Raw genomic sequence first — 23,153 nt, 5'->3', positions numbered from 1 at the left:
GCCCTGGTCCAGGAAGATCCCACATGCTGCAGAGCAACTAAGCTGGTGTGCCATAACTACTGAGCCTGCGCTCTAGAGCCCACGAGCCACAACTACTGAGCCCGCATGCCACAACTACTGAAGCCTGTGCACCTAGAGCCTGTGCTCCTCAACAAGAGAAGCCACCTCAATGTAAAGCCCGTGCACCACAACAAAGAGTAGCCCCCACTCGCCGCAACTAGAGAAAGCCCGCGCGCAGCAATGAAGACCCAATGCAGCCAAAAATAAAAAATAAATACATAAATTTATTTAAAAAAATATTCTCATTACTGAACTTTTGACATGAGAGAAAAATAAACACTACAAATCAACAGAGGCTAGTCTAATAGCAAAACACACTATTTCTCTAGAATCAACCCTCAAATATTCAGTAGCTGACAACCTTCTCTCTCCTTCTTGATTCCTAACTACTGGTCATTTCACTGTCAATTACAGAACTTCCATTCAAGGGTAGAAATAGCAGAAGGGAAAAAAATTCCAATTACTATCCTATCTGAGATTAGTTATCCACAGGAAATTAATTCACTTTGTAAATTCCTTCTGATAAATTAACTTCCTTCAGCATACAACTACTAATTTTTACAAAAGCCTCAATCAGAAAATGAAATTTGCCTTTTATAAAATGATATAATTCAGTTCAAAGAAAGACACTTTTTATTACTATTATTATTTTTTTTAATTCTCCACCTGCAAGTTCCACTGTTCCATCTTTCCTGGCTGTATCTAAACCTCATTTGAACTCCCATAAGTACAATATGTGAAAAATTCACTGGCACTTGCTGTTATCATATACTGCCTTATCATATTAGTTGGCCTTCCGGATACTTATCTCGCCAATCTGACTAACAGTCATTCATTCAAAATTTACCAAGACTGGTCCACCACAGCCTGGGAATACAAATGAAGAACAGAAGCCAGAGTCCTACCTTCAAGGCACTCCAGTCTGGTGTGAGAAATCTAAACACGTTTTCAGTGCCCAGTGGGGTAGGAAGAGGTATTAGGAGCAACTAGTTTACCTTGATGGGTTAGGGAAGTTTCTCAAACTGAGTCTTTAGGATGTGTAAGGCTGGAGGACAAGATACATTCTAGGTAGAATTAAGATCCTTGAGCTTCAATAACAAAAAAACAAACAACCCAATCCAAAAATGGGCAGAAGACCTAAATAGACATTTCTCCAAAGAAGATATACAGATTGCCAACAAACACATGAAAGAATGCTCAACATCATTACTCATTAGAGAAATGCAAATCAAAACTACAATGAGATGTCATCTCACACCGGTCAGAATGGCCATCATCAAAAAATCTAGAAACAATAAATGCTGGAGAGGGTGTGGAGAAAAGGGAACTCTCTTGCACTGTTGGTGGGAATGTAAATTGATACAGCCACTATGGAGAACAGTATGAAGGTTCCTTAAAAAACTAAAAATAGAACTACCATACGACCCAGCAATCCCACTACTGGGCATATACCCTGAGAAAACCATAATTCAAAAAGAGTCATGTACCAAAATGTTCATTGCAGCTCTATTTACAATAGCCAGGACATGGAAGCAACCTAAGTGTCCATCATCGGATGAATGGATAAAGAAGATGTGGCACATATATACAATGGAATATTACTCAGCCATAAAAAGAAATGAAATTGAGATATTTGTAGTGAGGTGGATGGAGTTAGAGTCTGTCATACAGAGTGAAGTAAGTCAGAAAGAGAAAAACAAATACAGTATGCTAACACATATATATGGAATCTAAGGAAAAAAAAAAAAAAAGGTCATGAAGAACCTAGGGGCAAGACGGGAATAAAGACACAGACCTACTAGAGAATGGACTTGAGGATATGGGGAGGGGGAAGGGTAAGCTGGGACAAAGTGAGAGAGTGTCATGGACATATATACACTACTAAACGTAAAATAGATAGCTAGTGGGAAGCAACCGCATAGCACAGGGAGATCAGCTTGGTGCTTTGTGACCACCTAGAGGGGTGGGATAGGGAGGGCGGGAGGGAGGGAGATGCAAGAGGGAAGAGATATGGGAACATATGTATATGTATAACTGATTCACTTTGTTATAAAGCAGAAACTAACACACCATTGTAAAGCAATCATACTCCAATAAAGATGTAAAAAAAAAATTAAAAAAAAAAAAAAAAAGATCCTTGAGCTTGGCACCTTTCTTTTATACCTTTAAAAATTCTAAACAGGCCTAACAAACTGCTTAGCACATAGCAGATGCCCAACAAATATTTGTGGTTCTAAATTATTCATGGTAGTCCATGTGTGTAGTTAACTAAGAGCTCATCTATACCTAAAATAGGCTGGTGAATATTTACGGGTTTCAAATGTCACCATTCACCCCATAGATATGTAAAATAAAGGTCTATATGAACAAATACATTTGTACAGCTGTCTGTTCACTAAGAATAGCTTCTCTTTCACTGTAATTTTTTGTTTTTAAAGCACTTTCACAAATATGGCCTCATTTAATAACAATTTTAAAAATTATATACCCTTTGAGATTTTTAATCCCCTCTTTTCTGATGGAAAACACATACACAGAGAGAAGCTTACAAAGCTTGTGTGATACCCAGATAGCAAGGAGCTTGGACCTACATATTCTGAATTTGAATACAGGGTTCATGTCAGTTCTCCAGGGATTTATAGCAAAATGAAATCAGTCTAGCCATGCAAAGTCCACAAGCTGAAGAACTCTTTAATACTTTGCTTTTATAACTACTATCCACATTCACCCACACTGTCTACTAGCCACCATCACCCTCCCCATCCCCCACCAATCCTGCCAACACACACCTATTTCTATTTCCAGGTTAGAGTTAAGAAGCAGAGGAGCTTCCCTGGTGGCGCAGTGGTTGAGAATCTGCCTGCCGATACAGGGGGACACAGGTTCGAGCCCTGGTCTGGGAAGATCCCACATGCCGCGGAGCAACTGGGCCCGTGAGCCACAACTACTGAGCCTGCGTGTCTGGAGCCTGTGCTCCGCAACAAGAGAGGCCGCGATAGTGAGAGGCCTGCGCACCGCGATGAAGAGTGGCCCCCGCTTGCCGCAACTAGAGAAAGCCCTCACACAGAAACGAAGACCCAACACAGTCAAAAATAAAATAAATAAATAAATAAATTAATTAATTAAAAAAAAAAAAAAAAGAAGCAGAAACTCCAACCCTGAGCATTATTTGTGGGTCTCTTTCATTTGTATAAGTTGTACCTTTTGTGATAATAATTTCTCTTTTAAAAGCAAGCAAGCTTCTGGTGGCACAGTGGTTAAGAATCCATCTGCCAATGAAGGGGACACGGGTTCGATCCCTGATCCAGGAAGAACCCACATGCCACAGGGCAACTAAGCCCGTGCGCCACAACTACTGAAGCCCACGTGCCTAGAGCCCATGCTCCACAACAAGAGAAGCCACAGCAATGAGAAGTCCGCGCAACGCAACGAAGAGTAGCCCCCGCTCGGCACAACTAGAAAAAGCCTGCGCACGGCAACAAGACCCAATGCAGCCAAAAATAAATAAATAAATAAACAAACAAACAATTAAAAAAAAAAAAGCAAGCAAGCCTCATATTTATGCACGCAAAATTAGTTACAAGCATATAATACAATCTGACAAGTCTAGTCTACCTGGGAATATAGGTTATACACTTCTAATATTTACATAATTAACATTTCACATTCAGGTCTTATGTGGAACAAGGCTGGCGGTAAGGTACAGAAAGTCAGTCTATTTTCCTTGTTTGGCACTCTAGAATTATGGACTTCAGAACTAGGATATCAGAGATCATTTCATTCCATACACTCAAGTTACACAAAGAACACTGATGGGCTTCCCTGGTGGCGCAGTGGTTGAGAATCTGCCTGCCAGTGCGGGGGACACGGGTTTGAGCCCTGGTCTGGGAAGATCCCACATGCCGCGGCGTGACTAGGCCCGTGAGCCACAATTGCTGAGCCTGCGCGTCTGGAGCCTGTGCTCCGCAACAAGAGAGGCCGCGATAGTGAGAGGCCTGCGCACCGCGATGAAGAGTGGCCCCCACTTGCCGCAACTAGAGAAAGCCCTCGCACAGAAACGAAGACCCAACACAGCCATAAATAAATAAAATTAAAAAAAAAAAAAGAACACTGAGAACCAGGTGAGTGAGATTAAGTGACTTGCCCAAAGCCACACAGCTAACTAGCAAGAAAACTGTGTGTAGAACATAAATCTGTTAACTCCCATTCCAGAAATCTTCACTTGACTTCATATATATTGATAACTTTCAATTCTCCATGTAATCTGCACTGTGGATTGATATATGAAAACATCTTTTCCTCCTGCCACCCAGATAAATCTCTTACTTCTACAGATGTATATCAAAGAAAAAAATGTGTACCTGGGAAATTTAATCACTTAAGCAAACCATATTGGAGAAGGGAAATCATCTATAAAGAAAATCATGAAAACATGCTCAAATCATCATTTTTGTTTTGATCGTCACCACTAAAAATATAAATTGGATTTGAAAATACTGTATTCTTCTAGCCTTATATCCCTAAGGTCTGAAGTTCTGTAAAATTTAAGTTTTATAAAATTATAAAATTATGTATGACATAGGGAGAGATTTTTTCTTTTTCTTTTCTATTGATAGTTTGAAGCTATAATACACTTCTCATATGTTAAGAAATCACAGCATTAACTAAATTCTGAACAGAATAAAACATAAAAACCAAGAGGGAAAGCACCAACCTTTAACACATTACTTCTCCTTGTCCAAAAATGTAAAATGCCTGGAAGCATCAAAGCAATCACTTTCCTCGCATTCACATTTATTTGCAGAAAAGCTACATTTCTTCTTCCTCTTAGGAAGGGCCACCATCAGCACAGCAGCACCGAGGTCACACAATTCTCCCTTATGAAAACTTTAACCTCCTGACTCAATCATTCAATAAGCACTTATTAAAGACCCGCTCAGTGCCAGGCAGTCTGCTAAGCGGAGGGGACACATCATGCATCAACTAGTAAGGCATTATCCCTGCTTTCTAGAAGTTCATCTAATGGGCTGGTTCCAGAGAAAACCCTAACATCGGTATCAGCTAACTTCCTTTATTCAGCAAAGATTTACTGAGTGCCAGGCACTAGAGACAGAAAAGGATGGCAAGGAAATTTTTAAAAGTAAGAGGTCTTTTCAAAATTTACTGAACAAGTTGCTCTTTTGGATTATAAAAATCACATGTTCTTCTCTAAGAACACCAATCATCAGAAGTTGACTGTAAAGGCTTCTAATGATAACACCTAACCAAATATTTTGGTCAAAGGCACTGTTTCCTCAATCTTCCTACACTGGGAGGCCAGGCAGATACTATCCTGGACCAACATAATTTTGTTATTTATTATAAGATCCATAATATAGGAATGTGGTTGATCTTACCAATAAACTGGGATAAGTTCTTTCCTATGTAGACAGATGCTTCCAGTAAAATGTACTATAAGCCTCTAAGGTCAAACAGATGATAAATCCTGTTAAATTTTCTTGCCACCACAGAGCACATCAAAGTAGTATAGGTAACCCTTCACGAAGACATAGCACCAGGCCAAGTTTTCAGGGTGTCAGGTCTCTGCTTTTCCTTCTCCCTTCCACAAAAACTACAAAAGGTATCAATTAGTACACAAGTCATCTGGCAAATATCCCATTGTCCTCTGAGTTCTTCTCCTTGAAATTAATCCAGGAAACCAACCCCTGTAAAAATGAATCCCATTCCATTAATATTTTTAATGTTATTATTAGTAATGATGGTGGTGGTGATAGCAACCACTAGCTTTGTGGTTCACAAAACACTTTCAAATATATTATCTTATTTACTAAAAAAAATGGAGAGGGGATAAAAGGAAACATCATAGGCAACTATCTCAAATATCAAAAATCAAACCCCCCTAGATAGCTCTAGGGCTTCTGGCTAAAGCAAAGTTTAACTGGAATTGAAAAGCAAGCATTTTTAATTCTACCAAAGAGTCAAGAAGTTATTTCTATCAAAAAAGCAAAGGGTTGACTCTAGCAAAGCAAAATCACAAATAACCCCCTTAAATGCTAGGCCTAACTGATTCAATTTATAAATGTTAAGTCTCAGCAAGAATCTGATATTATAAATCTTTGTTACCCCAATCCCTTTCCCAAATGCTTTACCCACAGTTAAAGGCTCAACAAATACTCTTCTAAAGAAGGAACAGTTAATGATGAGGCAGCTGCCCTAGGAAGACAAAGTGACAATACTCAGCATTCAAGTATCTTTTTAAGATTTAACTAACGTTTATTGTGCACCAAATCAAGTATCAAGCACTAGGCTAGACACACCCACATAAATCATCCATTAACCTCATGAGCCATGCCCAGATATTCCTGGAATCCAAATACTAAATTGACTGGATCCCCAATAATAAATAGTTTTGACACTTACAACCTTGATCCCACCTTATTAATCCCTAGAATTCAACTCCTACTGGAATTTAGCTCATCACTCTCACAGACTTAAGCATTTTTTAATGCTTTCTGCTAGGTAATGCTCATGAAAAAACTCCCTGTGCCTGTTTTTAAGCTCCTAACTCCAGAATACCACTCATTCCAGATATGGCACATGGTGATAATGGCCATAATCTAACAAGTATTCTCTTGGATCACACTTGCTAAAGAATAAACCTAAAATGCTAACAAAACTGGATTTCAGCTGGGCAGAAGACATTGAATATTAACAGTCTTCTCAACCTCGAGACTATTTTCTAATCCTCTGAATACAGAAAGTCTTCTCTGTTTGAATGAACTGTGGAAAGCAAGTGTGACCCAAGAGTCACATACTCATCAGAAAGAACCAAGGGACAAAGAAAAAAATATTCCAACTGGCATGACCACATCACAAGGTTAACAACACATTACTCATCATTGTGCTACAAGAAAGAACTTGCAAGCGGGCAAGGAAGTCAAGGAAACAAACAAAACTCTCCCAGTGCTCAAAGCACAAACACATCCAAATGCCAAAGCAGGTCTCACTGTCCAGTTCATGCCCAGGTATGAGTGGGTTCAGAGAGAGTGGGTAGAGGGGAAGAGAGAAAAAGCATTACTGTGCAGGTGTGCTTGCCAGCACCAAGGCAGATTTCTTTCTCAGATTCATCAAGAGCCTTTTTAAAAAGAAATACTGGGGGAACCCACCTATTTTTATAGCTTGATTTGTGCAATTACAGAGAACATGTAGTATATGTAAACAGCAGCATATTGTATTGATAATAATTGTTGCAGATATTCCCTTTGGAATCCATCGGTTCTATACCTAAATCCTAGCTCTGCCACTTTCTTGCTATGTGACTTTGGGCAAGTTATTTAACTTCTCTGTGCCTTAGCAGGGACCTCATCTGATATTCATTGTGATATCCCTCAGCACCTTAAACAGTGCCTAAATATTCTGGTGAATTAATATTTTATTAACATAGTAATAAATACTTTGGATGAATTACCTGCAAGCAGGTATAAGAGTATCTACCTAACTTACAGAATTGTTATCAGTATTAAATGAGGTGATTATGTAAAACACTTAGTATAACTCAGGGTAGGGTCTTCATCATTAAATAGCAAAGTTTTCTTCTCTTTATTCCCCAGGCAGGTCAAAAGTTATAAAAGAAGAGTCATAGCAAGGATTAAAATGGGATAAGAATTGTAGAAGCCAAACATTGGAATATGTTGACTACAAGGGAGCTAACATAAAATCCAGGAATATTTAATCTTGGCTGATGAAATTACATAACAGTGTCAGACCCTTATAGTAGATACATAGTGTTAGCTGATCCAGAAAATGCTATTTTGCATCTGCAGGTATCTGTTACCAGATAGATAAAAGCCTGGTAGAAAGGAAAAGAAAAGGAAAGGAAAGGAAAGGAAAGGAAAGGAAAGGAAAGGAAAGGAAAAAAAGGGAGTAAGAAGGAGTCACATCTTAAATATACTTGACTACATATTTAAAAACAAAACATAAAGGATTCTTCAGAAGGCCATTCAATTCTCTAAAAACACACCATTAGCAAAAATACCCTATTGATTCACAGTATTTACTGCCCTTTTTAGGTAATAAGATCTGTGTAAGGAAACTGTTCATAACTGCTGACAGGGTAAATAAGCCTGAAAGATTTGGGTCCAAAACTCTCCTCCAAAAAGACTAATGTGGCCTTTGAGGCTACTTCACCTATAGTCTGTAACCAAAGCAACCTATCTACATGCAGGGGGAAGGACTATTTTATCTTGAAAATTGGGGGTCAGGGAATATATGCAATTAAATCCAAAATCTGAAAGAATCTTTTTCCTTGACTGTGAAGAAGTGAAACTCAGAAGAAGATAGCTCTAAGAAACCTAGATCACTGTTACATTAAGTATACATATTTAGCGCCTAAATATAAGGAAAATCTATGCAGAACTGAAACAGCTTGTGGTTAAACCTCATCATAATGTGGTCTTCAACTTCCCATTTCACTTCCAGGCATTTGCTCTGTGTTTTTAACCACCTGACCGACCTCCTCTTAAGCCGTATGATATAATAGAAAGAGCACTGAACAACCGTCAAAAGAATGGGCTCTACACCAAGTTCCACTACTTACGAGGCATGCACACCAGCCACTTAAACTCTCTGTATTCAGTATTTGAGTGTTGGGCTAGACTCAGTGCTTGCTTCCACCAGGGTATCCCTTTGGAGAGTAGATCAGAAACCAACCAAACCAGCTCCCCTACTGCTATAACCCAGAATAAAAACATGAGCATTGTTCTTATCTATCCCTTTCCCATAAAAGCAGTTACCAAATTCTATTTAGTTTTCTTCAAATCACTTGAATCTCTCCCCTTTCTCCATTCCCATCACCCCTGTAGAGACTCTTTTGTAACAGTCCTCTAACTGCTCTCTCTTTCTCCATTTCACACCACACGGCTGAATCAATTTTCCTCAAATACTATTTATATATACAATTCCCTGCTCAGGAATTTTTCACTGTAAGGATAAACCAAACTCCTCGGCCTGAGATTTAAGGCCCTCTCCAATTTACCTAACTCTCCAACTTTATTAATCTCATTGCTCTCCTAGGTGAAACACTATGTCTACTTGTTCTGCCCCCCAAGCAAGATGGGCTCAGCTCAAAGTTCTCATACTTTGAATGTTTCCCCTCTATAATCACCCAGTCTTCTCTCTTCTCTAAGGCCTAGATTATCCTAAGGGTAAAAATTTTCCCTACCCACTCCCTCTAAACTTCTGTATAACTCTATATAACTGTACCCCTCACTTGACACGTAATGCCTATGACTCTGTATTACTATTTATCTTTTTATGCAAACATTCAGTCTTCATAACTTATTAAGTTCTTGATGACTTTAACTCTTTCTATACCTGAGGCCTAACTTTTCAGAGGGCAGATATCTAACAAAATGTTTGTTGTTGAGGGTAACTACCTTGAACAAGTCATTTAAATATTCTGGGCCTCATTTTCCTCACCCAGACAATGATGACAATATGTAAATTTCCTTTCCATTCTAAAATGCTATGTGAGATTATACATAATACTACATAGCCTGTATTTCTTTTTTTCTAAATATGTGTGTGTAAATATATAACACTATGTCCTATTTTAACCCAGAATATAAATTCCCAAGGGGCCAAGTCTCCTACTACTTGTTTAGTTTATTTACTGGGTAACACTTCCTTGGCATCTCCTTAGAGCATCTTGTCCAAATTCCAGTACACAGCAGGTGTTCAGTAGAAAGGAATTTATAGTCTCAGCCAGACAGCAAACATCAAGGGAAATCTGCGTAGATGATTTTTTCAATCTTAATTTCCATAATGAACTAGTATATTACCAAAAATTACAAAGATGATGTGAGAGAGAAGGAACTTAATATTAAAACGAGAGGTCATCTTGTGTCAAACAGCTAGGAATTTATTTTAGGCAACCAAAGAAACTAGGATGCAGCAAATCTTAAGTCTAACTCTCAAATTCTATTTTCAGAATTCTGAGGAGTGTGGGAAGTCTCTATCCCTAGACAGTAAACAGGGACCAAGTATTCTTCATATCAGATAATCTTGTCCTTAGTACTGATGGAAATTTTCAGAAAATGAAGAGTCCAAACACTCAGCCAGGTGAGCTCCTAGTTCAGGGAAGATGAAAGCAAACACTCACAAAGGAACTCATTAGAGCAGCAAAGTTTTTAAATGAGAGCATGCTATCCAAAATATTTTTGTTAGTAGCATTATATTTTCCCATTGTCTTGCCTCCATTCCTCACTTAGGACTATCTTCAGGTAAATATCAAGACTTACTCATTCTAAAGCCTCAGAGGAATTCTCTTCTTTTCCTTTGAAGTCAGTTATTAATGATTCAAAAGGCACTAGTAGACCAACTCATTTAAAATGACCTAACTTTTCAAAGAATTATTTTAGAACACAAAGCTGATACTTTCAAAGCTGGCGTCTATATATGATGTTTTCCAAGTAGGTATGTGGCCTGGATACAACTTTGATATAGTTTAGGTACAAGGTTTATAAAGAATTCTAAGCCAGGTTTTGAACGATGAGAGGAAACAGAATCTCTTTAAATTTTTATACGTATCCCTTTTTCCCATTTCTGTTCCTCAATCCTATTCTATAATATCCGCTAACTCTCGCTCTCTACTCTGTTTCTTTGCTCTTTCCCCTGACTTCTGCATTCCTCCTCGCTCTTATCCTAAGAACTGTTTGGGGAACCATGGGTAAGAATCTGGTGCCAGCAGCGAGGGCTCTTACCCTCTTCCCTGTTAAGTCTCCAAATATCAATAAAATCAAGGGCCACAAGCAATTTTCTCTTCCCACCACCAGATCTCCCTTATCAAGACTAGAGAAGAGATATGGGGGTGGCAGGAAAGGATAGTGGGGTAGTCATTTACTCAAAGGAACTGTAAGCTCATTAAAGCCAATTCAATCAATTATATGTAGCTACTGACAGCCTAAGTTTTCATCTCAGCCTTATCTTCCAGGTACTCTGGCCTATAACCTTCACACATTCCCCTACAACCTTCCCAAATATACTAACTGTGCTGAGAAATAAGAACATTTTATCAAAAATTTGAGCTAAAGATAACTACAAAAGATAATCGGTTGTAAATTAAAGTTCAGAAGTGCATTTTAGAATTATAAATAGATTTGGGATTAGCCCTCAAAAAGGTCCATAATAATGTTCTTCAGAACCCCCATAGGAAATCAAGACGTGACATGTTAAGTTTAATCACAGTTTAAGCAATAACTATTAAATATAAGCTTAAGCAATAACCATTTAACATAATAACCATTAAACATAATAACCATTTAACATAACAACATAAACATAAGTTTAAGCAATAACCATTGGTGATATTTTACTTACTTTACCTCTAAAATTGCAATTTCATTATAGTTCAACTTAACATTTAATTTCTTCCTGGCGGGGGGAGGGAAGGGCTTCCGTGAGGCCTAAACAATGTTATACTGATACTACACATTCCAGAATTAAAAGCTTAAAAATATTTTGCTGAGATACAATCTGGTCTCATCAATAAAAAAGGTGCTGTTAAAAGTATAAGTACATATATATGTACAAATGTGTACATTATTTAGGCTTTCTTTTTTAGAGGCCTAAGAATTCCTGTTTCTCAGCAGTATTTATTAAGTGAACAGATAGGCTGCTTTTTCCCAATGCCAATATAAATCTCCAGTGAAGGTGTCAAGACCTTGATGACAATAGCAGAATTTGATAGCTAGTGAAATGAGTCTGGCCACAGGAGCACATTGCCTCAAATGCCATCAGGATCAATTCCCAGGAGTTTCCTCATTGGGATGATATCACCAATCAATTCCTATTTCATTTCTCAGGGAATGTTCGCTCTCATCTCCTACAGGAAGTTAGTCTTGACTGCTCTCAACTTTTATGTGCATTTCTATATAATTTTCAGTGCTGAATGTTTCTTTATAAGCTTTATTTTTCATCAGGGTCACTATACCGCTCATAATTAAACAGTTCACCAACTCAAAGGACTGTATTTTTTTATTCATTAATTAACCATTTAGTCACTAATAGCGACTAAATGCCTACTATATTTAAGTTACTGTGGCAAGCCCCTGAGGGATACAAAGATAAAAGAAACTACTTATCTGCTTTCAAGGAGCTCACAGTATAGTAGAAGAGCCATGCTAAGGGCACAAATAAACTAAAATACAAGAATATACAACTACCACCAGATCAGTACCAATAAAATGATAGGCAGATTCAGAAGTAGGAAAGATTACAGCCTGCAGGAGAAAAAAAAAAATCAGGAAAGTTTTCATGGAAGACAGGGTTTAAACTGGGACTCTGATGGGTAGGATTATTTCATGAGGCAAGTGGGGAGGGCAGTGGAGGAAAAAGGCTTCAAGATTAGGTGATTAAATGAACTAGATCTACATGTACACAAATGTGAAAAACAATGTTGAGAGAAAAGTTTGCAAAAATATACATGCAGTATGACTCTATGATTTCAAAATAAAACTATATGTTGTTTGTGTCTATATTACACATTTTTTAAAAAAGTATAGAACATGAAATGGAATGATACATAACAATTCAGGCCAGGATTCATTTCCCAAGAAAGAGGAAGGGGATAAGGATGCAGAGTAGGACTCTGGCTATATCTAATACCTAACAGTTTATATCTTAAAGAGAGTGAGAGATCTAAAACAAATATGACAAAATGTTAATATCCATTAAATTTGGGTTGTGGGCTCAGAATTGTGTTAGAGTTTTTTCCCCTGAACTTTTCTAAATATTTAAAATATCTTAGTATTCAAAATTTTTAAATTAAGAAAGGGCTGGGTGGAAGAATAGGGGAGTCATTAACACAAAAATAATCAGGAGCAGGTTGGTTCCCCTAAACTTTAAGGGAACAGTTGATAAGCTCAGTTTTAGACTGAAGAGGGTCCTTCAGATCCCCCACATAGTGTGCACAAAAGGCACTTAGAACAGAGTGAGGTGGAGGCTGACATATATGGACAGAACGGAAGTTTTTATTGCCATCCTAGGTCAGATAACTGAAAGGAGAGAGAACCACCTTCCCACGTAGCTTAAATGCCGTGTAACCAAGTTATCTGCCCCAAAACAAAGCCAAGGAAACTTCCAGTTACATAGGAATTCACATAAAGACTCACTGTGAGTAGCTATTCTATGCCGCCTCTCTCCCCACCCCTCCCCCAAACACTCATAAACAAAAACGAAATGTACCCTTGCCCACTTGAGAAAGAATTAAGAATTGGCAGCTCTGCTAAAGTGGACAGTAGCCAATCCAAGGCCCTTCTCTGGAGATGTTGACAGAGCCCAGAGAAAGGAGTAGAGAAATCATAATTCAGTTAAGTTTCGATGAAGACTTACCAATGGAAGGCATCCATCCTTCCACATCCCCTCATGTCCCAACTTTCCCCAGGGGAATCTAAGGACCTCTAAGATGTCCTCTAACCTGTTCTGTCCTTCTCCAGCGAAAAAGACTAAAACACAAAATCCAAACTCTTACTTCACACTTTAAACCCAAATAATTTACCTTCACAAAAATCCAGTGAAATTAAAAACATGGGGAAGAAAGATTTAGAATCAAAGTATAATGACAAATCTTGTTTTTTAGATATACTTTTTGTCAGTGCCCAATTTATCATAGCTTATTTCTTTTACCAAGGTTTCATTGGTACAATTTAAAACTAAGTTTAAAAGAAAAGTTGAAGGCAACTTAGCAGGAGAGAGAAATACATCTGCACACACAATAACACAAATACCTTGACATTCTTCTACATCTGAATCACTATCGCTGAAGAATCCTAACATCCTATTCACTCCACTCCAGGGCATCCAACTGCCCCAGGTCAAAGTCCCTATTCTCCATGGTACTCTCAGGACAGATCTTCCTCAGTCAGACCTGGGAAAATACCACTGTTCACTTTGGGCTAGTAAAAAGGACAATGGAGTGAAACGACAGAAGTTCTTCTGTCTTCTAGCTCAATGCAGTGTGGCAGAATGGAACAAACACTGCAACAGGACTTGTGAGGGAATGAGAGAGGTGAGCTAACATTTATTAATCACCTACCACATTACAGCCACTGAAGACTGAATTCCAGACCAAGCTATCACTTCACTACTTCTGTGATCCTAAGTAAATCTCAGGTATTCCATTTGAAAATCAATGAGGGAGACTAAGAAAGCGTAACAGTCCCTCTAGTTCTCTGATTCCATGATTCCACAAACATGATCACTCAACAACAAACGTATTACTGTTAAACATAATAAAGTTATTTTAAAAGTCTTTTGCTTTGTTCCTCTCCAATCCACCCTCTATATACCACTAACAAAATCATCTTTCTAGAACATGAAACTTACTTTATCACCCAATGCTTAAAAACCCTTAAATGGCTTATCATTTAGTGTAGCACAAGATAAAGCTGTCCGTGATCGGCCTTACCTACTTCTCCAGCCTCTTCCCTGCCCTCCAACCCTGTCCTCCAGCCATAATAATTACTTAAAAGTTACCTGAAGAAGTCTGACTGTTGCGTTCCTTTAAGCTTTTGTTCATGCTGTTTTCTTAGCCTGGAGTGTACTTCTCTCTCTCATCTGTAGGGTATATCCTTAACTCATCTTTCAAGACTCAGCTAAAATATCATCTCCTCTGCGAGGCACTTTCCAACCTCTGAATGTCCAAGGCAGAACTGACCTTTAGGCCCCCACTCTGCCCCCTACATACCTCTATCACAATACCTATCACACTTCATTCCATCTATATACTGACACATCTCTCTCCTCCCACTAGACCCATAACCTCCTTGTAGGTTGAGATCTTGTCTGACTCATCTGCTTCCTTAGTGCCTAAGACAGTGCTTACAAGAGACATTCAATGGATATTTGATGGAGTGGGGAGCAGAGGAACGGAAAACATGAAAGGAGACAGAAAAACTCAATTAAGAAGGCCTGAAGAGTGGAGAATAGTAGTATTTATCAGTACCACTATCTTTGGCCTTCTGCTCTTTCCCTACACTCTAGTCTTCAGAGAGCTTATTCATTTTCTTGGCTACAGCTACCACATCTATGCTGATGAACTGCAAAACCACACTTTCAAGCATTATTAACCCTCACCTCTCCACCAGCTGTAGGCTCTTCTCTAACAACTGCAACAGCTTTCATTTGGACGTTTCATTGCCACTATAAATCCAAAACATCTCAAACTGAACTCATCATATTTCCCTAAGAAATGAGGAAACCTCCCTAACTTCTTTACCCCAGTCAGTGTCTCAGAAACCCAGGCTTAAAATGCTATCGTTATGTTTGATTGATCACTCTCCATCATCTTCCACATCCAGCCCGCACTGATTTCAATTTTTTCCTTCACAATCTCTTTGTCACTCTTTCCCCTCCTTAACCCACCCTCCACAACTCTAGCTCAGGCCTCATCACTTCACACATCCCAGCTGCTAATCTCCCTTCCCTCCAAGCCAATCTATTTCCCAATATCATCATATTACAATCCTAATAAAAAATTCTCAGTGGTTAGCTATTTTCCATCGTTTAAGATCTAAACTTATAAGCCTGACTTTTAAGACCCTCTACAAACATAGCTCCAGACCATCCTAACCACCTGTGTTTTACTACTATTCACTGCAACTCAGGCCAGTCTCATCACTGCCCCAAGAACATTCCAAGTTCATTCCTGCACCCAGGCTTCTGCTTGATCCCTCTCAGCTCCAAAATTAAATGATTTTTTTGTTATTTGCTTCATTTTCATTTCTTGTACCTAATACAATTTTTTTTTAAGATCTGGAGTAAGTTACAATTCCTCTGTGACATCACTCATAACTACCTGAGTACTCTTCTCCCAAAATACCTATGGTATGAGGTCTGTATTATGCAAATGATAATACACTTTCACATTTTAAAATTTTCTCTGGCATAAAGAGGCTCAATAGGTATTCATTCCTTCCTATTCCCCTTACTCCCAACTAGGCTGTAAATTCTTCAAGGGCACAAAACTGTCATTTTTCCTAATCCTCCGTACCACTTAGTAGAACTAAATTCACAGCAGGTCACTAAAGATAACAGCTTAGTAGTCTCTCCTATCAAAAACTATTTCTTATAGTATAAGGTATGAGATAATCCTAAAAAACACAGTTAAAAATAATCCTGAACTAAACTGTATAAATTAAGATGCCTGATTTTTCCATCTCTGAATTTTAGCTCAGAAATACTTCAATCTCCTGACTTAAGTGGTAAATAATAATCCTGTGCCCATGACATCACAAGCACATAGTTTGGTAATGATTATGAGAAGGCTGGGGGTAGGCAAGGATGAAGGAAAGCAAGTCAACTGAAAGAACAAGGATGGAAGAACAGCTGTGTGATTTTTTTGTTTACTTCTTAAGTGTGGACTTCTCCCCATTCCTTTTTCTTTTTTTTTTTTCTTAAATTGGCCACATTTTCAAACAAGTTTACTTCAGGAGGAAAAATCTAATAGATTTTCAAAGGAGCTAATATCTGAAGACCCTCTACAAAGCCTAAGTATTTCGAAAAAGCCAGCTTAATCTTCAACAATGCAGTATCACGCAGTAGGACTCTTCCAGATATTGTGAGTAAAGACTTATTCAGGCTGCAACATAGGCATCTTCTACCAATAGCTCTTAGGAATAAGGCAGACAGCCTGAGGCCACATTGGACCCACACAGATTTTGAAAAGAAATTGGTCTTCATTAACATACTCAGTATAGCCCAGTCTTAATTACCCTCATATGGACTTTTCATTTTATGGATTTCTGAGGCAAAATCTTTAATTCAAGACTGACGTTTCTTCACCATCAGTATACTTTCCTCATTATCAGGTAATTCAGGCTTAGAAATGCAAATTCATTTCATCAGTATGATCCCCAAAACACTAAAATAAGTCTGGTTTTTAAAAATAATGCATTTTCAAACCAAGAAATTTCTTTCTGAAGTTCTGAATTACCTATACTAGTGCTCCCTACAACAGCAGAGATAACTGAAAGTTCAATGCACTGGAAACATGACACTGTCCTTACCATAAGCTCTTGAAGAGAATCCAGCCATAGCCTTGAGACTTCCCCACAGGTTGGTACATCAGACAGTCACAAGCAGAGCTCAACATGGTGAGTAAGGTGTGTAAATACAAAATTTTCTACAAGGAATCTTATGTCTCCTGGCTGATCTCTTTAGGCCAGGATGGTCCAGAAGAGAAGTACGAGAGTCACAATTTACCGAGAGTCACAATTTACCGGTGCCTGACTCCTTGTCCCTGAGTTCTTGGATCAGAGGGCTCAATACTTCTCATTAAATCCATCCTTTGTTCAAGGACCTACAATGACTCTATTGACCCTTTCATCAACACCCAACAGAGTCTGGCCTCTGAGTCCCCTCCACCCTCTCGCCTGCTCTACCCATGACTTGACCAACCCACATTTTCTCCAGTCACTCTCATTTATTCTCCCCACAAAACACAACTTAGTCATTCATACCATCATTGCACACTGTACATTCTATACTTTCTGCCCAGAAGATCTTTTATCTCCTTTTACTCCTAACACAGAACAACTATTTTATTTAGTTGAATGCTCACACCTATTATATAGATAAGGATGGAGAAGTAAATTGCCCTATATAGATAAGGATGGAGAAGTAAATTGCCCAAGGTCACATTAGTAAAAAGTAGAACCACAATTTGAACCAAGATCCATCTAACTCCACAGCCCATGCCTCATTATGACTCTAATCCATAGCCTGCCAAGTCCATTTCAAATTTTACTGACTCAGAAATCTTCCCTAATTTACTTCATTCATACTTTGTTACTTCGAATTTTCTAGTCTCTACATACTTCATTTGTAGCACATTAAACTTGGTTTTGTTTTTATGTTTTTTCTTAAATGTTAAAGCTTATAATAGTCTGCTTTCTCATTTACATACTGCCTTCCCCAACATCACCCTTGTCCCAAGGGCAAGAACACCTGTTTTTACACCTTTTATATCTCCCCAAAGCCTGTCACTGGCACTTGGAAACTGCCTTATCCACAGGAGTGTTCAGTCATTATTCAGCAAGGATTTATTACTTAAAAAAAAATCAACTTCCTTCTTCTATCATATTAAAAAATCAACTAATTTCAGGCATTCATGATAAAACTGTCCTGCATCTACATTCTAGTTACACAGATTTTAATTGTCTGATTTATCAGGGGCTGTTGAGAAGATTCCAGGCTGCCATTCCACAGCTCCTAAGTTTGCATAGGAAAGATACTGCTGAAGTCACACTTCAAAGCATTGTTTCAGGATTTTTCCCTTGATGGGATGAATGTCTGGGGTAAGAAGAACGCATGCTCCCTTATAAAGTCCTCCGCCAGCATACTTAGCATGCTTGAGACAATCAGGAGCTCTAAAACTTTAACAAGTGGCACTTAGTGCCCTCATAACAGTCTGAAAACTTATTTTTAATACTGAGTTATTCCATCATAATTCACTTGGTTACATATATATTGAATCTCAAAATTCCAAACAAAGCCTTCTGAGAACTGAAAACAGTGATGGGCTATTGGGCTGCCCTACACTTATTCCTAGAGTTTATTCACTCCTTCAATCCCCACCCCCAACCCCTGGAATAATATATGTAGTTCAACTAGGGGAAGTTGCTAAATACAGATATGAATTGAATTTGCCAGATATCATCACTAATATTGGCACGAACTAACTCATAAATTAAAACAACTATTGATAGTCAACAGACTCTGGAACAGCATGTATGATTTTTAAAAATCAGATATTACCCTTCAAATTAAATCAATTTCAATAAGGGTCCCAAAAGAAAGAGATTAACGAAATGAAGCTTCAGGAAAATTTTCACGTTGTTGGTAACATAACTACACAAAGTCCAACTAGTAATTAACAATCATTACTGATCAGCCTGCCTTATACAAGTCAGTAGACAGCCCTTTCTTTGGCAAAGGTTTACTTTTTTTTTTCACAAAGGAGTCTTTGGCATTAAATGAAAGGGATAAGTCAAAGCAGGCAACAACAACAACAAAAATAGTAATAGTTTGGAAACTATCTTCCTTCCATCTTTCCTTCCTGCTTGAATGCGTACTGTCCAAAGTGGATATCTGTTCAACTCTAAATTATTCATGTTAATGGATGATTATCGGTAGAAAGGTGCTGATAATCCGAAATGGAAAAAATCGAAAAATAATCTATTTCAGTTTTGGAAAATCTTTTCAGCGTATTTATCATCTCAATTATTCCTACCATGAGCTAATATGTGTATTCATTTGTAATCTCTAAGTACATAGTAACTGGCCACTAACTCAGGGAGGTGCTCTGAGGCATGCTGGGTAGCTAGTGGAAATTAGAACAGACCGGTATTCAGCTTCCAGATGAGCAACATCAATTTCATTTATTTTACAGTTCTGTCCAGCCTTCAAAATATCAATAGACTAGCACAGCAGGTTGGTTACTAACCTTTAAAAGAAAGGCTCGGAAAAACAATGAGGACAAAGAGTATAACTGTTTGCCCATAATATATTCATTTGTAAATTATGCACAGCAAATGTTTAATTACAAGTCTGATTCTCCCTAGGCACCCAGCATAAGCCCCTGCTGTCTTCTCCATCCCATCAAGAATGCAATCTCATTTATTAGGAAAGAAAGTTTCTGTTTTTTAAAGTTATACAGTATAGAAAATGTTTTTAAAAGATTTAGGACTAGCTATCCTTTTGGACCTGCCTTATCACTCACTACCTCTTCTACTTTGTCCTTTCCCACTTTAGAAATAGGTTGAAAGACAAAGGGATCCAGCGTCCTCTAAGATCTAAATATACAGTATGAGAAGCCAAAGACTGAACAATTACCCGTTTCTGATTTTCTATAAAGTATTTTATACATATATGTACTAAAAGTCAACTAATTTTTGCCTTTGCATTCATGAAAAGAAAACTCCCTGAAGAGCTGGGGAGAATCTCTTACAGAAAATTTCTTTGAACTTATTTTTATATCTGTATTGTGCCCAGAGAAGCCACCTGGGCTCCAGAGAGACTACCTAGACCGTGGCGGGGGTGGGGCGCGGGGGCAGGGGGTTGAGAAAAAGAGAGAGGAAGAGAGAGAAGGAAAGACGGAGGGGAAGAGAGAGGCGGAGAGAAGAGACTCAGAGCGCTGGTCCTTGTGAGCCGACAAGCTAAAAATACGCCGTCCCAGTAAACAAATCCCGTTCCATCCCGACCGGAGCCACACCGTTAACCTAGTAATTATGAGAAGAGGAGTGAGATCACGCAGCCCCCGGCTTACTCATCATCAGCTTCTAAAGTTTCCATCGGCTCATGGCAACTTTTCTTTTTTCTAAAGTTCATAAGCCTGCCCTAGAATCAATCTCTCTCTCTCTCTCTCTCTCTCTCTCTCACACACACACACACACACACACACACACACACACTTTTTTTTCCGCTCCCTTCCTCCATTACTGGACGCACCTCAGTTTGGCTATCGACAGGGGAGAACAGCTTGTTTTCTTTTTACTTTTATATTGAGACTTTAAAATGAACTTTATCCTACAATGAGGGTAGTACCCTGCACTCCTAGCCACCTTAAAACTCCACCATCCCTCCCCGAAAGTCTAGCTGACAAGGGAGGACCGTCCAAACTGCCCAGCACAGCTGAGGAAGGGAGGCCACGAACGGGGAAGGGGGGCTGGGAAGGCGGGACGCAGGTGAAAGGGAGAAGTAACCGGGGAAAGGTTGGGGCCAAGCAAGGAACAGTCAGGGCGAAGAGGGGGTGCCGAGAGGAGATGGCTCAGGGTGAAATATAATCAGAAAGGAGATGGGGGACAGTGGCGATCAGAGGGTCAGAGTTTGGGAGTCTGAAGAGGCGGGAGGGGCGGGAGCAGACGGGGGAGGGTGACAAGGCGGGGGCTCCGTTACCCTCGCGGCTCCCGGGGCAAGGCCCTAGGCCGGGGCGGAGCGCGGGGCCCGGCTGCCTCTCCTCATTCCTCTGCTGTGACCCCGGGGTCCGGCCGGCCCCTCCCCCGTCGACGAAGGAGGCGGAGGCGGTGGCAGAGACTGAGACCGCGGCTGTTGTTCCGCACAGGATCAGGAGCTGGAGCCAGACGGGAGTGATCTGGACTGGCCTCCCCCAGTGGCTTTTTGCCTGCTCCACACTCGGTCGCCACTCCGACTCCGGCTGCTGGTTCAGGATCGGTGGTTTTCGGCCGTCCGGCCGGAAACAAGAGCCAGTTTCCGGCCGGAGCGGGTTGGTGGTGACACCCAAGCGGCCCCCGGGCCTCCTCCCGCCCAGCCCCGCCCCGCCCCACCCCGTAGCAGCCCCGCCCTTAGCGCCACTCCCCTAGCTGCGGCCAGTTTGGCGCTTGCCCCGCGCGTGACCCTGTGTTTTCCTGGCCCGTGTACCTAAAGCCCCTGTTCTGGAGAGTTCTTGAACCGAAGCTGGAGGGCTACTGGGTGGACTCTTGAGACTTTGAGGTGTAGTCAGTCGGACACAGCCCTTTGGGAAGAAGCAGAAAGAGGCGGGGTAGTTCTAGAAAGGTGAGAGGGATGAAAGTACTTAGAATGAGAAGACTGAAATTCTGGTTACTCTACATGATCATTCTGGACTGACCGGAGGAAAATTAACACTTCTTCCAGACCAATCTCCACCCAGTTAAGCACTCTCCTTCACTCCTGCAGTGAACATAGTGTAAGATGTTAGGGGAAAACCCGAACGAACTTTTTGGCCAACCGAATACTTTTCTCTGTAAATATTCAATATTTATTTACTTGCGTAATGATGATACCCTATTGACATATCTGCCTTAGACTGTTAGCGCAAGCAAAACAAGTTATGTAGTGCTTTTTTGGTAATGCCTATTAACAGCCTTGTACAACAACTATGCTGTAGCATAGTTCAATTCACAAATATTGAGTCCCTACTACGTGCAAGGCACTGTGCTCATTGATACTGGGGACACAAAAATGAATAAGACATAATTCCAGGCATCAAGGGTCTTATGCTTTAGTAAAACACATAAAACTGTATTGTATACGGCAGAACTCACATATGTGCTGTGTGATTTACAAGGACCTATGGCTATGGGAGCATAAGCCTTGCCTGGCACATAGCAGACCTTCCATATTTGTTGAATGAATAAATATTAGACGAACGTGGACAGTTTCAGGTAAGAGACATTTAATAAATACCTCTTTATGACAAACACAAAATGGAGCCAGCCCCTGCTATAATCTGACCAAAGAAATGCTAAATTTTTTTAAAGTTTATTTATTTTATTTATTTATTTTTGGCTGTGTTGGCTCTTCGTTGCTGCGCGCGGGCTTTCTCTAGTTGCGGCGAGCGGGGGCTAGGGGGCTACTCTTCGTTGAGGGCTCTAGGCGCGCGGGCTTCAATAGTTGTGGCTTGCGGGCTCTAGAGCTCAGGCTCAGTAGCTGTGGCGCTGGGACTGAGTTGCTCCGCGGCATGTGGGATCTTCCGGGACCAGGGCTCGAACCCTTAGTCCCCTGCCTTGGCAGGCAGATTCTTAACCACTGCGCCACCAGGGAAGCCCAAGAAATGCTAACTTTTAATTCAGATTCCTAACATTGTGGCAACTGGTTTGCATTTTCAAAATGTTGTGCCCATTAGGCCTATTTAAAAACAAATATTACAGTCAACTTTTCTGTCCCCTCACTACTTTCTGAAGTCCTCAGTTTCTAAAGGGAAAGAGGGGAGCATAGACACTTTAGAATTACCCAGCTCAAGACTAGAAAATTGACATCTGAAACAAGAAACTTCCTAGACAGCTATATTTCTTGGGAGTATCCTGGATTTAGAGTTGAAGATTTAGGGCCTAGGGCTATACCAAGGCCAAGCAGATCAGAGTACCTAGCATGAGGCACATCCAGGACCAACAATACAGGTTGGCAGGCAGAGGCATTTGGGGGACAAGCATGTGGGGACTACAAATTTTGGATACTGTTCAGTGGCAGATTTGAGGAGGCGTAGGATGAGACTTGGTCACTGAACTCCATGGATCACACCCACCCCTTGCCAGCTAAATCTGAGGTAGGAGGAAAGG

At 39.9% G+C, this 23,153-nt stretch overlaps 1 protein-coding gene across 3 annotated transcripts in view; it reads right to left on the bottom strand.

Annotated features, from left to right (window-relative positions):
* Positions 1–21,327, bottom strand: part of OTUD7B (OTU deubiquitinase 7B) — a 52,775-nt gene extending 31,448 nt beyond the window's left edge. Inside the window, exons 1-2 of one of the 3 annotated variants that reach the window (XM_082393525.1) lie at positions 21,013–21,148; positions 5,457–5,671 (exon numbers count right to left, since the gene is read on the bottom strand). Coding sequence is in view for 1 of the 3 variants with exons in the window: in XM_082393524.1 (XP_082249650.1) it covers positions 17,124–17,151 (28 nt within the window). In the remaining 2 variants the exon portion in view is untranslated. Of the gene's footprint in view, positions 1–5,456; positions 5,672–17,123; positions 19,887–21,012 lie in introns of those variants that run through there. The other 2 variants (XM_082393526.1, XM_082393524.1) reach the window with 2 other exon arrangements.
* Between the last annotated feature and the right edge of the window lie 1,826 nt (positions 21,328–23,153).

This window comes from Balaenoptera borealis (genome assembly GCF_965194805.1).
Source record: "Balaenoptera borealis genome assembly, chromosome: 1".
In the NCBI taxonomy this organism is placed as follows: domain Eukaryota; kingdom Metazoa; phylum Chordata; class Mammalia; order Artiodactyla; family Balaenopteridae; genus Balaenoptera; species Balaenoptera borealis.
The sequence above is the reverse complement of the archived record's forward strand: the minus strand, read 5'-3'. Positions and strand labels throughout refer to the sequence as shown.